Source organism: Molothrus aeneus, chromosome 13 (genome assembly GCF_037042795.1).
Source record: "Molothrus aeneus isolate 106 chromosome 13, BPBGC_Maene_1.0, whole genome shotgun sequence".
Lineage (NCBI taxonomy): Eukaryota > Metazoa > Chordata > Aves > Passeriformes > Icteridae > Molothrus > Molothrus aeneus.
The window spans coordinates 8,574,017-8,590,011 of NC_089658.1; the positions used below are offsets into that span (position 1 = coordinate 8,574,017).

Below are 15,995 nucleotides of genomic sequence, written 5' to 3' on the forward strand. Positions count from 1 at the left end.
ACTCTGAGAAAGCTAACTGACCATGGTTAAGAACTCTTGATCAGAACAAACTGTTCAGCAATTATTAGACCTCCTGTGATGACAGGATGTGCAAAAGGCTGTCCTGGTCTGTTGTAAACATCACCTCTTCTAGCTGAAGCTCTTGTTAAATGTACTTTAAAATGCTGCCTTTTACCAAAAGGCCACTTGGAGAAGAAAGGGCACTTTTAAAAGCTGGGTAATTTTCTCATTCCTTATTTGCTTTTTTGTTAAATAAGGGTATTCCATTGTACTTGGCAAGCACCTTGACATGAAACAGTGGTCCCTTTATCTGGTTCATAATTTAAGCCTCTTCCATATTTTGTTTTTAAAGACAATGCTGTTGCTAGGTCACAGCCAAAAGGCTACACATGTAGCTGACCTATTTTTTCCTGAAGGGATGGGCACGGCAGATGAGTACAGGGCAGGAACCATCTTCCATCCAATGGGAACAACCTGTGACACCCTGCACTTTCTGCAGGCTGCTCTTCCCACACTCCTGCAGTTTGCCAAGGGAGAACCCAGCACCACAACCACAGTACCTTCACTTTCTAGCAGTGATTTCACTTTGCATGGTCCTTACAAAACACTTTTGTCTCCACAAAGGGAATTCCTTCTACATAATAAACCCGAGTGCCCAACTGCACCCTACAGAGACCCATGGATGGAGGCTGTTGTGAGAGCAGGGTTTGCACCAAGCAGGCAGCACAGCCTGTACAGTGCTGCCTGTACTCAGCACAGGCAGAACACAAAGGTAATCAAGCACCATGCTGGGTTTAGGCTCAACACTCAACTCTCCCCTTCCTTTTAGTGTAGAACATTCCCTTTGTACCCTTACAGGCTTCTTAAGTACTGTTGGGTTTCACATGTGTTCAAAAAAAAAAAAAAAAGCAAAAAAGATACTTCATTTGTACAAGATGTGCTCCTTCCACACTCCCCACCCACTGCTCTCCTCCAGTCTCAACAAAAGCCCTACAGCCCTTGAGAGGGCAGCTGGTCACCCCTGCCTCCAGCCCACACCCCACTGCTGTGGCTGCATGAATGCGCAGGGACCCTGCCCAAGGACACAGTCCTTGTCCCCTCCCCAGGGGCCCATCCTGTGCCACACTCAAGGGCCACAGATCCTTGTTTTAGGCCAGTTGCAAACGTGCTACCTGCCAGAGGAGCAGGGATGGAAGAATCTGGAGGAACTAAAGCACTGTCACAGGAAAAGCTGTAGGAGTTTGCCAGTAGCTTTATTGTACAGTTAATTAGCTCCCTCTGGAATAGCTGTGATGGCAGCAACGGGAAGAGAAATACATTCTGTTCTAGGGCTGGCTGCAACAGAGACCTGACCTGCACATTTTGTAACATCCCACAGCAGTTACCTGGTCATGCTCCCAAAGCCTCCTCATGGAAGTGGCTCCAGCCAGGCTCTTGGCTGAGGAAGCTGCAGGCTCACCTTCACTCCAGGCTGCTGGCAGTGCAACGGGGCTCTCACACACACACTGCAGCTTTTCCTTTAGCACTCATCTGGCTAAAACTTTGATAAAACGCTAACTTGGGTCACTTATACTCCCAAAGTCAATTGTTTTTTTGAACAGAAATGGTTATGGACACTGCTGTATATTTGTGCTTTCATAGCCACCCCATACGTGGGATTTTCCTTGGTGCAGGCTGCAGGCAGCAGGACAGAAGGAAACTCTTGGGAGTCTCCCTGCAGGATGCTGCATCCCTTCCAGGGAGAGCTTCTCATGCTTCCATGAGCACCCTGTGTTAGGCAGTGACCCTCAGAACTGCCCCAGCTGCAGCACAGCAGCTGCTCCTCATCTGGCAGGGTGTGTACAAAGCATCACAAACAGCCATTTTTGCTGGCCATGTTTTTATTTGTTTTTAGTTTTAAACAGGGGAGCCAATGATACATCCAGTATTTCAAAAAATCAGAAGGTAAAACAAATTTTTAAAAGACCGAGATGCTACATGCTATATTTAACCTAATTTTATTCATGCTTGCTTTGGAGGGGGGCTGGGAGTGGGACAGGAATCATTCGTAAAAACATACAGTAAAAACAAAATGTCTCACCATATAGAACTTTAACCTACAGTAATGTTGTACCTTAATTATTTCCATGCACACAACTAACATTACAAAATTTTTAAAAAATGAACACAATTAAGACTTCTAGGAGCATTTGATAATAAAGCAATTCCTAATTTCTTTTGTAGAGATCAAGCACCTCCAATTACAAATTCCTATACACAGTGAGTGCTTTACTTGAAATGAAAACTAAAAAATAAAAATAAAAATGTATTGGATAGCCTCAGAATAAGCCGATGTTAATATATATCCAGCTATGTAGGCAATATAACCATAGTGCTAAACAAAAACTTTTATCTGAAAAGTAACTCAAAAATTGACTTTCTATAATTACAGAAATATACTTATTTGCTAAAATAAATAAAAGTGCTGCATATTAACACTTCACTATAAAGAATGCATACCAGAACATTTATAAATATTGAATGATTTTCAATAGGAATAGCTACTACAATAATGCTGGCTAAATAGAAGTGCATAATGAGAAGCACTATGGGTGGTTAATGTTTTGCCACATACTGCTGTTACCTTGAGGTAGATAACACATGCGTACCAAATTCTGCATTCATTTCAGTTGCTGCTGGTATCATGTGTCTAAGAAATGTGTAGAGTATGAAAAACTCTAAAATACGCATGAATGAAAAAAATGTTTCGGGAAAAATAGATATTCTCATGCAATTATGTACAGTCTCACTGTGTAAATTTCAAGGCAAGGTTCTTTTTCTGCAAAACATGGACACTGTTTTACTGAGAGAATGTTTTTTTTTTTTACTTGGTTTAGTGCATTTTTTTGTTACCTCCTGCATTTTGCATTATTTTGCTCTATTCTTTAATTTTGTGTGCAAACGACATGCCAGTTTAAAAACAAAACTAACTCATGTATAGAAAGTAATTCTGGATTGTAAAAACAATGGTAAACAGAAAACTAACGAAATCCATACCAAAATTACACCATCTGATTCAAGTAAAAAAATTACTTACACTAGTAATAAAAAAAGACAAACACATCTCATGAATATAAAAGAAATGTCTGCTGAGTGTTTTAGTTTAGATGTTTCAGAATGCTGCTGTAGGTTTTGTGGGGAATCTGGGGAGATGATTTCATAGCAGAAGGCGTTAGCGTGGCCTGGATGGACTTGAGAGGCGAACCAACAGGGCTGTGAAACTGAGGAATACCTATAGCCTCAAGCTGCTTGTTGAAGAGGAGTTCCCCACTGTTACTGAGAAAGCTCTCTTCTCTTTCCTTCTCCCCAAGCTTCCCCTCTTCTACTGGCTCAGGTTCTAGCATTTCAGCATCTTCTTTCTTACTAAAAAATTTGTCCAAATAACTGGTGTAAGTATTTTCTTTTTCAACTTGTTCATCTTTCCTTACTTCGCAACAGAACTGGTCTATGAGGAAGCATCCCTCCCCACCACTGACAAACTGACTGTCCCAAGAAGTTTGGTACAGAGCTTCTAACTGTGCCAAATTGGCCATTCCTTTCTCCTGCTTCTCTCTGCTCACCGACTTCGATATTATTCCTTTCAACTCTATCTGAGACACTGAACTATTCAAGTCATTTAATTTATCAACATCAGTAGACTCATGTTGTAAACTAAGCTGGATGGTTTCTGCTATAAAAGAATCAAAGTCAAACCCCTGATTCTTCTCCCTTTCTTTTTCAACAAGTTGCTGTGATGCTTCCTCAAGTGCTATCTGAGCTTTCACCAACCCATTCTTTTCACATTTAGACTTGCCTTTCTTGTCAGACTTTTCTTTGCTTTGTTCCTTCCAGTTTGAAAGATCTATAATAAGCTTGGGCTCATAGTAATGGTTAACTTCACTGTCTCGCCAAACTAAATTATCTAGGTATGAAGAGGACCTCATTTTGTAATTACAAGTGTGACTACATTCCAGATCACAATACTTGTTTTCGTGGTGATCTGAATACTGCCAGCAAGGCTCAGTAGAGAAGTGGGTGTCAAAGGCAGGATCCTCCAGGTACTTTTCACGATCTCCATCCAAATATTTGCGAGGATCCACTTGCACTTCTTCTTCATCAGTAACGTCAGAAAGAGCCCTTGGATCACGCTGAACTTCATCAGCTTCGTAGTTATTATGAATAGGCCAGTCATGGTCTGAAAACTGACTTTCATGGTATCTGTAAAACAATTTCCTAAGTGTTAGCAGCTAAAAACAGCCCTCTGGCTCCCAAAACAGACAGTCAAGTTTAGAAATTCCCTTACAAAATAATGACAATTCAACACAAAGCTCTTCCTTAATCCAACTGGGTACCTCTTCCAGGTTTTTAATTTAATCTAGCAAAAAGAAACAGAATTATGTACAACAGCTCACTGCATGTACAGAACTTTTTCTAAAGTGTGTTTAATTGAATTAAGATGACTACTGTGAAATCTCTTTACTACAATGTGCATTAAGCATTAGACAAGACAATCATAATTAAAACTCTCCTTAAACAAAGTTTATTTTTAGAGAAGTATTTAGGGGAAGAAAAAAAATAATGGAAATATTAACTTTAGATTCTAGAGTCCTGAGTGCAACTCAGGAATCCATCAGTATATCCAAGTCACCACTAATGGATTATAAATCCAATGAAAATGCTATAAGAAAATAATAAAATTTTATTCTCAGGTCAATTCAAGAGGAAGAAACACAGAAAAGGAAATCAAGCCCATGAAGCAATGTCACTTCAAGCACAAACCCATCCAGTTATGTTACCACAGTAAGTGATAAATTTACCTTTCCCAATTATAAATATGGCTGTGACTTTCATCCATTAGCAGAATATCATCAACCTCATCTTCAATGTGAAAAGGATGACTTGAAATAGGCTCATCCGTTGGAAAGGAATAAATGCTCATGTAAGGATGGGACAAAGCTTCTTCTGCTGTCAATCGATCCATGGGACTAAATGTCAAAATTTGCTCCAGAAAGTCCAGTGCTGTAGAATATAAGCTACCATTAAATAGGAAATTTCTGACATTTAGAACCTAACATTAAGGTGCAGTGCTTTGCTCTAGAGCCCTCTTTTGTTTCAAAGCTTCTAGCTGCCTGTGAAGTACCAGCTCCTGACACTAAGTGCCAAATATGCATCCTGCAGCCATCAGAAAAAGAGAGAAGTCAAATCTAAGATTAGCCATAATTTAACTTAAAGCATAAAAAATAGCAAGAGACAGAAAGTTTCAAGCTCAATCAGTATCCACCAATGGCTACCAGGAAACGCTGCTGCTGGATTGGCTGGGAGACTGTTTTTAAAAACATCTGAAAAACAGTCCTTCTACAGTGACTCCATTCCAATGTTCCCTTGTATTTCAAAGGCCAGTGTCTCAAAACAGCAATTCCAGTGCAAACAGGTCCAGCAGAGATTGACGATTCTACTCTAAAGATAACCAAGCAGCCATCATGGAAGTAAATTTCTTTTATTAGTGCAGAAGACAATCCTTCTTCAGACAACATGGATTCCTCTAACTGAAACTTGCTTTTAACAATCACACGTCTGCACCTCAAGGCTGCACACTTCTTGATGATTTTTCAAACATCAAAACACTGAATCGAGGATTTTTTCATTACTTACCTTCAGGACTGATGCCTGGAAGCAACTGAGTTAAAGGTTTGTGTGGCTCAGTCATATCGTTTCTAATGTAAACTGGAATTACATTGAGAAGCTCCTGACGGTCCTCCTCATGTACGACAGGAATTGATTCTAGAATCAACTGCATCTGTTCAAGTTCATGTGCACCTGAGCACCAAAAGAAAACACAAGCTGCCATTTCAACTTTAAACATTTCTAATCCCTGTATATGAAAGGCATGTCAAAATTTTGTACTCTGAGCAGCTATTTCCAGTAAAAGATTATAATCTCCTGCAACAGAGGAAAGGCTGAAGTTCTGAATTTAAATGATAATAAATCTGAAGAGCTCTCAAGAAATGCTATGGCATATGAAGAATTACAGAGCTGCTACTCACAGATAAAGAGACCTAACATTAAGCTTTTGTAAGGGTGTCTTCACCATGGATGAGGTACTCTACAGCAATACCCTTTTTATTATACACCAAATACTGTTATCCTCCCCTTTCAACTGATCCACCTAATTAATACAGTATCTGACCTCACTTTGAATTGTTTGTCCCTCACTAATAAAAACCGTAGTAGTTTAGCTCAGAAAGACATTTTGCAGGCCACAACCATTTGTATTAATATTCTACTCTGAAATCCTGCATTAACTGTCAAGTTCAAGACAAAAATCACCTGTTGGTTACATAGAGTGATGCTCTTTTTGAAAAAAGTACTCTTTTATGATTGAAATTACAGTACTCTTTAGCACTATGTGAAGCTTCCCGGGGTAAGAACAATAAGGGCCTATACAGCAGGTCAATTTTGAATAATGAACAGCATCTATATTCAGTACTGGAGTACCCAGAAATACAACCTGCCAACTTCAGCTCGTTGCTCAGCTCCAAGGAGGATGTAGGATCCTAGAGACTCAACTAGCAGATGAAATTATATAGGATTATTTGCATGCCAATGTTTCCTTCCTTCACCAAGCAGCTCTGGGCAATCACAAACAATACTGATGTATGTGACAACACATATAAAAATAAATGGGGCCAGCAAGAGACTCTACCATCTCCAAACTTCTCTGCACAGCACAGCAGTCTGCACTGCACATCCTATCACACATCTGCCAGGTGACTTGAAAAGCTGAGGCAAAGTCACTGCAGAAAATCTGACAGAGCTCCCCAAATGAATCAGTACTGCTTTGCGTTAATGTCTTTACTGGACTGAAAGGGCTGTTTCGTTCTACTTCAGACTACAACAAATTACTTAATATGATCTATCAGATGTTATATTGCTTGTAATTTGCTGGAAAACAGATTCTACTGTGTAATGAGTACCGTCCTAAAAATTGATCAGCTTTCTGTCCACTATCAGGGAAATAACCATTGCAAACTATTCATTTAGAACAAAGAAGTAGAGAAGTTGTTTGGAAAAGCTACTGAATTCCACTGTCTCAACTTCCTTTCCCTCACTTGTTCCAGGTATTCTGCAATATTAATCTGTATTCTTCCTTCCCATTCTCATCAGCTTTCTGAACAGCAGGATTCCTAAGGGATGGTTCAGAAGCAGACAGGAAGTTGCAATTAACCAAATCAAACCCCCCAAACAACTCTGCAGAAGAACTTTATTCAGAGTCTCAGGGCAGGATAACTGTCATATCTCCAACCATCTTCCCTTTCCAATGCATGATGTCAAGAAATCCATTTTTCTTTAGATTAGAAAACCATGGCAGTGCTAAATTTTCAGAGAGGCACATCTATATCTAAAATATTTTTCTAAGTATCTACTCAATGCAATTAAGGCATATAAACAAGCCTACAAATTTAGGATTTTGGTGACTAAGACCAAGTTTTTAAACAGAATTCTAACTCTCTGCACAGCAATTGGGCCAATAAAAATTGTGACAAATACCAATGATACTGAAAGAAAAAAAAAAACCAAAATGCTGGCAGTTGTGATCAGTCTATGCTGAATGATGAAATCTGCAGACTTTCTCCCAATGGCAACCTAATAAATCTTGTATCAGTCAAGCATTTAATACTCTGGGGACATTACTCCAGTAGTTAGTAACTCAAAGAGTGAAAAACTCACTGCATGTTAAGAAAAGCTTCTGCATGTATTAATCACTGATTTATACTGAATAACGCTTTCAATTGACAGTTCTTAATGGGAAGAAGCTCTCAATTCTATTGCCTTTTCATGCAAAGCTAAGAATGACTGCAGAGGTGTGCTTTCAGTCCACAGTCCTTGTGTCTAAAGGAATGTGAACTCTGAAATGCAAGCTTAGCTCTCAGAGGTTTTATCTGTATTACTCCTGTAATTCAGACCAACAGGAGCAAATCCAAGAGTGAACCTGAATGAGACAGCTGCTGCTGAGGCCCTAGGGTGCACAAAAATAAGCATTTCAGAGGCATTTCTGCAGTTTGCTCCTCTGCTCTCATGGACTGAGTGCTTGTCAGCAGGTGGTGATCTCCTATAATGCAAATAACAGTTTCACTAAAATGCTCTAGTTTGTGCTCTGAGCTAGGTCAGCAACATGGTACAGGATGGCCATCAAGAGATTGGCTCCAAAAATTTCCACCTGATCCTAAACAAAGCTCTAATATAAATACACCCAATGAAACCAAAGCATTGCTTCCTATCATACCTGAAACAGTTGAAAGTTGCCCATTTCCTTGCTGTATTGCACTAAATTTTACACCTTTAAATGTATGCCCTTGAGGCTTAATAATTTAAAATATAGAGAAGCAAGAAGTGATTAGGTTGACTATATTAAAAAAATAAACTTTATGCATACTCAGGGTATTCATAATCTTCAAATACTCCCTGGATGCACCAATTCACACATGTATCAGAACACTTCTTAAGCAATCAATAAATTTAGCTTAACACAATTACAGACATATTTACCATGTATGACTTCTACAATAAATTGTGATTTTTATCTAAATGCACACCAATACAATTAACAAAATTGATATGTCTTCTGCTTTACAGATACATCAATTTATAGTTTATATAAGTGCACAATAATATAGCATATCCTGATAGTCAGTGACTACTGATGTTAGCCACAATAATCAATCTTTCCTGGGGAAGATAATTAAGCAGTGCCACTCCTTCTATGAATATAACACAGATTTTATTCTACCCACCTGCAAAAAGGGTTTTCCCAGTCAGCATTTCAGCAAAGATGCAACCTGCAGCCCACATGTCAATGGCTTTAGTGTAGTTGTTAGGAGAAAGCAAAAGCCGGGGCGATCTGTACCATTTAGTAACCAATCCTTCAGAAAGATGGCCCTAATGAAATTAATTAAAAAATTTTATTAGATTTTGAAGACTTATGTTTTTAATTTATTTTTTAATGCACTACTAACAAGATTTTTTTAGTCTCAGAGTCCCAGGGATTATATTGTGTGCATTCTACTAAACCTTCTGCCTTTACAAGTATCTTTATGAGTGAACAGCAACCATATACAAATATGACACTATTTATTAGTGAAATGAGGTGCTGCAGCAAAACTTTCTCATTCCCAGATGCCAAAAAAATGCAGAGATGATACTGGACTCTCTTGTGAAACACCTAGACCAGGAGGACAGTATCTCTAAACCAATCCCCCAAAGTAGCCACAGTTGCACTACGAATGCCCTACTAATAATCTTACCTCGGGCTTCTATGATTAAATATAACTAAATGTTGCTCTTAATCTCAGGTTCTGTCTTCACTGTTAAAACCTTTGCTTTTCTGAACCCATTTAGTAAAAAAAACCAAAAACTTTTATGCTTGCAGTGGTTCTATCTGAACTATAGTAGTTCTATCACCATGCTAAGGAGGCCTTCCACAGCCTATCTACCTGTGCAAAAGGGAGAAAGACGCTATTTTAAGAAGGAACAGTTGTCAAAGCATCTCTTAGATATTCCCACTCTCTGCATACCTTGTGGGAATAATGAGGATCCATGATTCGTGCAAGACCAAAGTCACCAATCTTCAGCACCAAGTCTTCAGTATTAATGAAAAGATTAGCTGGTTTGAGATCTCTATGCAGAACATTTGCAGAGTGAATATACTTGAGCCCACGTAGCAGCTGGTACATGAAAAGTCTGGCATGATCTTCCAGTAAAGGGCCTTGCTCTAGCAAATTAGCCAGATCTGTCTCCATGTATTCCTGGACAATGTAAACACAGTTCAATTCTGTCAGGGAGCCCACATCATCTGTTAACTGGCTTCCACTGGGACCAAGAATTTCAAATACTTTGACAATGTTGTCGTGGTCAAGTCTTCTAATAATTTTGATCTCACGTAGAGCATGTTTAACACTCTGGGGATCTGTAAGGACAATTTTCTTGACAGCCACTCTTTTGTCACAGTCATTATCGACAGCAGAAAAAACTAAGCCATTTCCACCACAGCCCAGTGGTTTTAAGTCCATATACCGAGAGCCCAGATCAAAACCATGAATGTTCATGAGACTTTCAAATTTTTCTGCCATTTTAAAATTCTTTACTTTTTTCCTCAAACTACTAAGCTTCTGTAAACACACGGAGACACTTCCACTGGTATCTGAAGGAAAGGTCTTAGAGAAAGGGAGAAGAAACACTTGGCTTTGACTGCAAGATGGTTTCTTGACACTCTCATTTCATTATGAGCCAGCCAGGCCTGTTGTGTCCCCTTGAAATTAGAGCCTGTAAGCTCTAGAACTCAAACTGAGCATAAGATCGAAAGATTGCAGCATTCATAGTTCAAGAAAGGTGCAGCATTTCTGCAGACATTAAAGAAAATACTCACAAGAAACTCAAACGGAATGAAATGACATACTATGCACTCAGCTCTACTGTGCTAATCTGGTTAACATTTAACAAAAATGTGAATAAATATGCACATAATAGGCTTCTATTAACATCCTCCTCCTCACAGTGCAGATACATTCAGTGTTGGACTGGTCCTGAGCAGCGTCATTCTATGGTGCTGGTAAGCACTATTTTTTTTCCTTCTTCCTCCTTTTTCTCTTCTTTGTTTACAGTCTAGTTAAATGGGAAACTGGCAGCTCTTGATTTACAAAAGATGCCTTCTGTTAATGATCAGGTGGCTCCAGCTCACCACAATCACAATCAAAGCTACCATCCATTTTACTCCGTGGCAACCTGAAAAGCAGAGAAAAATACATCAGTGGCCCAGCACATACAAAAGTCTTCCTCCTCCCCCAACTCACTGAGTTATCCTAAATATATAACTTATTTCTGTCCAGTTACAAAAAAAAAAATCAATCATCAAAAAAGCTAAACCAATTAGAAATTATATGTACCTTTCACACTTGTGGAGGAAAGCAATAATGACCAACCACCATTTCTAAAACATATATCGTGAACATTTTTGATGTCATCTATTGAATTTATGGTACAAAACAAGAAATCCTCCCTAGTCTTAATATAGAGACTAACAAAGCAAACTTGCTTTGTTAAGAACTGTTAAGAGACAAGCCAGAAGCAACAGTATCCATAGCATCTGTCAGCAAATTTTGAAATAATTCTTTTCACTAAACTTTTATTTGAAGACAAAATCAGGTTTAACTATTTCACCATAATAAGAGGTAACAAGGTACTGGTCACACAGAAATGGTAGCTTGTACACTCCCAGTATTTACTGAATATACAACACACATCCAATGCCACTTATAAAGCTTTAATCCTTGTGATCTTGGATAAATTTTACCAATATCTCGAATAATAACTTTGCCTCTATAGACTCATTGTTACAGGAATCATAGGGGTAATTCCTACATATCAGACAAATATTATTGCTTTATCAATTATTTCTATACTTATCCAACCTAGATTACAGAGAAAAACTAGCAGCAAGTACATTTTACAGAGTCACTGATATGTTCCACAACCATTTCCCCTAACATATCGGCTCTTTCAGACATCATTTATTTTTTAATAGTGTAATGAATTCACCTACTATTATGAAAAACCAAACTGGCAATTTTCTCAATAAGTTCCCGTCAGCAACAGCAGAATGTAGTCATAAAGACCACATGGTGCATTTTTGTACAACATCTTCACTTCTTCTAAAAGCTCAGAAATGCCACAACGGGAAGAGTCAGAGGTGTATGTTACACAGTGTGGTAAGCTTTGGGCAATTCCACTACAAGTCACTTGAATGTTCTTCCCCAGCACATAGAGGTCACATCAAACCACTAAGTGTCTCCTGTTCAATCTCAGATTAACACATTTCAGTTCTTCCCTAAATGTAAAGGTCACCACACAATCCCAACACTTCAGAATTAATTATATGAATGTTTTCCTTTAAAACAGTGCTAGCCTTTCAGTGGGACAACTGGGAGGAAGCAAAACAAGTCTCCTTGCTCCTAACACCAGCAAGAGCAGCTGACAGGTTATTAACATATTTTAAATAATGGCCTCAATTCACTAAAGCAATCAGAATTGTATAAAGAAAAAACAAAAAGAAAGAAAGGCACACTGGCAATGAGAAACAAGACTTTCAACACATTTAAATATTAACCTTCCTTTGGCTCAAACCTGACTGCCATCAAGACACAGCCCCAGTGCCCGGCCTTGCTCCCTCCTGGCACAGACCACCTGCCCCCAGGTATGCAGGCAGAACATGACAAACACAGGTGAGAAGGAAACACATGCTATCTGCTGCTCAGTTTGTCTTTTTCAATAGAGATCACCAAATGAAGTATTTCTGAACTGAAAAGCATTGAGCTGCCCTCTGCTGATGTGGTATACCCTGCCACAAGGGTGATCTTCAGAGCTTTCTCTACTCAGCACACAGAACTTAAGATTGCCTTAAGACTCCTTTCTTTGTGCTTTGGCAAGAGTCCTAATCTTAAAGAGTGCTTTACAAAAGTTATTAGTCTCAGTACAAACACAATATTATAGTCTCCACACAAACACTACTACTTTTCCCCAAACTATCTTTAATTTTTAGCAATACTAAGACACTAGAGTGAGGACCCCTTTTAAAATACCTATGAATTTATTTAAAGAACAATAGTAAAACTTACCCTAAAGAAGACAGCATCAGTGACTATCCAACTCTGTTCACAATTGTAAAACCCAGATGTCTAGCCTCTTGATTTTTAACATTTTTGAACTTGAAAGTATTTTCTCACTCACATGTACTACTTTCAGGTTCACTTATCCTGAGCTGCTGCCAGTACAACAGTTCACATCACCCCATTCACCTTTCACTCCAACATCCCACCACTTGTTACAGAAATTAAAATTTGTACCAATACTTCAAATATCACATTAACTTGAGGACCAAGGCCTCTGTTCAATTACCCTGCATTAAGGTGTATTTTACATCCTTGGGACCATCTACAACCAGTTGTATTCTGCTGCATAATTAGGCTTATTGTTTCACACTGCTGATGTCTTCAACATGCAGCAATACCGAAACTGTTTGCACCAGCTGCGTGACACATCTGGAAACTCTCTTTTAGCTAGTTCCATTAAACAACCCAGGAACAGATTCAAAACTATGCCCATCAGCAGCAAAGAAAAAGATCTACCATCTCTTTACCATAACTCAGATCTTACCCCCTACTGCCATGAGTGAATGCAGCAACGATAGGACTGCTTCAGGGAGAAAGGAAACTATGGCCAACTCCTGAAGTAGGAGCCCTGCAATTTTCCCTCTGTATCTCTGAAATGATGCATTTTTAATCACCAGTTTACACTTATCCTTCCACCAGGTGTCCACTAATTACAATGTTTTCAGAGAGCCTGCACAACCAGACTGATTTAGCTAAGAAAACAAATGCTAACAACATAAGCAACCAAGCCGGTGCAGCCTTCATTTGACCTGATCCTGCTCCAAGCTTCCTATCTGTGAACAAATTACTTAATCCCATGTTCTAACCACTTTAAACATATAATGGACTACTGTATAAAAAAAGGGGGGGTTTATAATCCCAATTTGTGCTATTCAACAGGCTATTGACGCAGGCACTGACATTTTCATCTAGGCTGCCACCTTGCCACGACGTCCAGGATTTTTAGAAGTGGTACTTTCACTCCTTCTTCACACAAAGTTTAAGGAGTGAAATACAAAGATATCAGTTTCTTAAGTGGTTTATAACTATGGTTTTAAAATGGGTCAGTTCCTGGGAGAGAGTAACAGAAGTGACCCACAGAAGGGCTTTGAAATCACCCCCAGTGATGATCACCACACTTGACTGGCTTCAGGCATTGCGCAAGCAGCCCCTTCAAACCACGCTCAGCTCCCGCACGTGGATTTATCACAGTTTTCAGGAAACAGGATGTACACTGAAATAGTCAGGTATGAGATGTTTACTTTGTCAGAAATACAAATAAGACTGAAAGATACCAGTTAATTTGATTATGCTGACCATATAATGATCAAATTATTACTCACAGGAGAAAGACCGGGAATGACTAATGATATATTATACAATCTGCTAAGTACTATCCCTTTGACTAAAAAATACGGGGCACAGAACTTTTTTTTTAGATCAGCCACGTTGCAGTCAGTAGGCAGAGTGAGTCATCGTCCAACTCACGAAACTGCTGCTTTCTAAAGCCTCCTACTTGCTCCCCACACTGTTTAGGGAACTCAGTGCTGGCAGTAAGCAAATGTTACTATTAGTTTATAAATCTTCTGAAGGATCTGTAAAAACACACAAGAGCCCAGTGTACTTTTTTGTATCGTGTTTAAAAATGGTTTGGCTCTCCCTTTAGATAATAATAATGAAAAGTCCCCAGAAGAAGCCCACCATCAGCTAACCACAGCCTTCTGCACCTCTGCAGACCTGCTACCATCTGCTGTTCCACTGAACAGGTAACCAGTCAAGAGTGGATTCGAGATAACAACCAGACAAGCAAGCACCGAAATTGAGCAAAGAGCTGAAATGAAAGTTCCCATTTTAGCTTTAGAGCACACAATTTTTTGAACGCAATTGCCAAACCAAAATGCACCTCTATTTTAAGCCACCGCTTTCCGGAATTTGTAACTGGTTTATTAACACATAATGCTGTGACGATGTTGTTTTTATATACACACACACACACATTTATGTAAAAAGCTTGCTGGCAACAGCACCGGCCATACGACAAAACTGCGACCGCCGTTTCTTTTCCCACAACACAATTAACAGCCATTGTCAGGCAGATCCCAAACGGCACTGAATTAGCCAAAAAAAGAGACACATCCTACAGACGCCAAGCGAGAGCATCCTGCCTGCCTAGGCAGGGGTACCTGTTCTCCACATCCCAAAACTCGGGCAGTCTCTCTTCAAGCCATTTCCGTCGGATGTTTCAAGCTACTTATTAAGAGCATTAAGTCACTTTTCCCACAAAAGGATCCCGGCGCCTGCGGGCAGGAGGAGCGAGCGGTACCTGTGCCCTATCTGGTACGGCTCGCAGAACCGCGCCGAACGCAGCAGCAAAACTTCCGCGGCCGGCGGAGGCCGGGCCCCCGGCAAAGGACATCCTTCCTCCCGCCGCCGCCGGGCCGAGCCCGCCCGCGCCGCTGCTCCGGCCGCCCGGGCCGAGGGACCCGCTCCCGCCGTGCCGCGGGGCCAGCCCGGCCCCGGCCCCGGCCCCGGCCCCCGCCGAGCAGCCCTACCTTCAAACGCCCTTCAGGCCGCGCCCGCCGCCCCCGGCACAGGCGGCCCCGGGCCCGGCGCCGCACCGCCGGCAGCGCCCCCCGCCCCCGCCCGCCCGGTCAGCGCCCGCTCGCCCCGCTCGGCCCCGCGGCCGCCGCAGTGCGGAGGGGCCGGGCCGGGCCGGGCCCGGGCGGAGGGAACGGAGCGGGCCGGGAGCGCCGCTGCCGCCGCCGGGCGGGACGGAGGGAACAAAGCGCCTTTGTGCGGCGAGGCCGGGCCCGCGCGTGCGGCGGCCGAGACCCCCCGCGCCCCCCGCCCCTCGCACTCACGGGCCTTCCCAGGCTCATCGGGGGTGCGCTGCTCACACGGCCGAGCCCCGCGGCCCCGCCACCGGCCCTCGCCCGGCGCCCGCCCGCCTCGCCGCAGTTGCCGCTGCCGCAGCCGCCGCCATGTAACCCGGCGCGGAGGGCAGGGAGGGGCGGCGCGGCGGCGGCTCCGCCCGCCAGGGGCGGCCCCGGGCGGCCCTCGGGAACGGGGGCGGGACAGGGACAGGGACAGGGACAGGGACAGGGACAGGGACAGGGACAGGAACGGGAGCGGAGCAGCGTCCGGGTGTCGGTGCGGGCTGCGCTCAGCCGTGCAGCCGGCCCTGTGCCCGGCGAGGCGGCCGCGCGACATGCGCTCGCTCACCTCACCGCCTCGCCTGTCGGCCCGAGGCCGCCGTGCCCCGCTGGCCCGAGGGGT

General features: G+C 41.9%; 1 protein-coding gene across 1 annotated transcript; it reads right to left on the reverse strand.

Annotated features, from left to right (window-relative positions):
- Positions 1-1,862: 1,862 nt before the first annotated feature.
- Positions 1,863-15,705, reverse strand: MAPK6 (mitogen-activated protein kinase 6). The gene is made up of 6 exons (XM_066558522.1): positions 15,581-15,705; positions 9,591-10,797; positions 8,811-8,955; positions 5,671-5,835; positions 4,836-5,037; positions 1,863-4,236 (listed from the first exon to the last, which is right to left on the reverse strand). Exons 2-6 carry the CDS (start codon positions 10,143-10,145, stop codon positions 3,138-3,140), a joined length of 2,166 nt encoding a protein of 721 aa, XP_066414619.1. The 5' UTR covers positions 10,146-10,797; positions 15,581-15,705; the 3' UTR covers positions 1,863-3,137.
- Between the last annotated feature and the right edge of the window lie 290 nt (positions 15,706-15,995).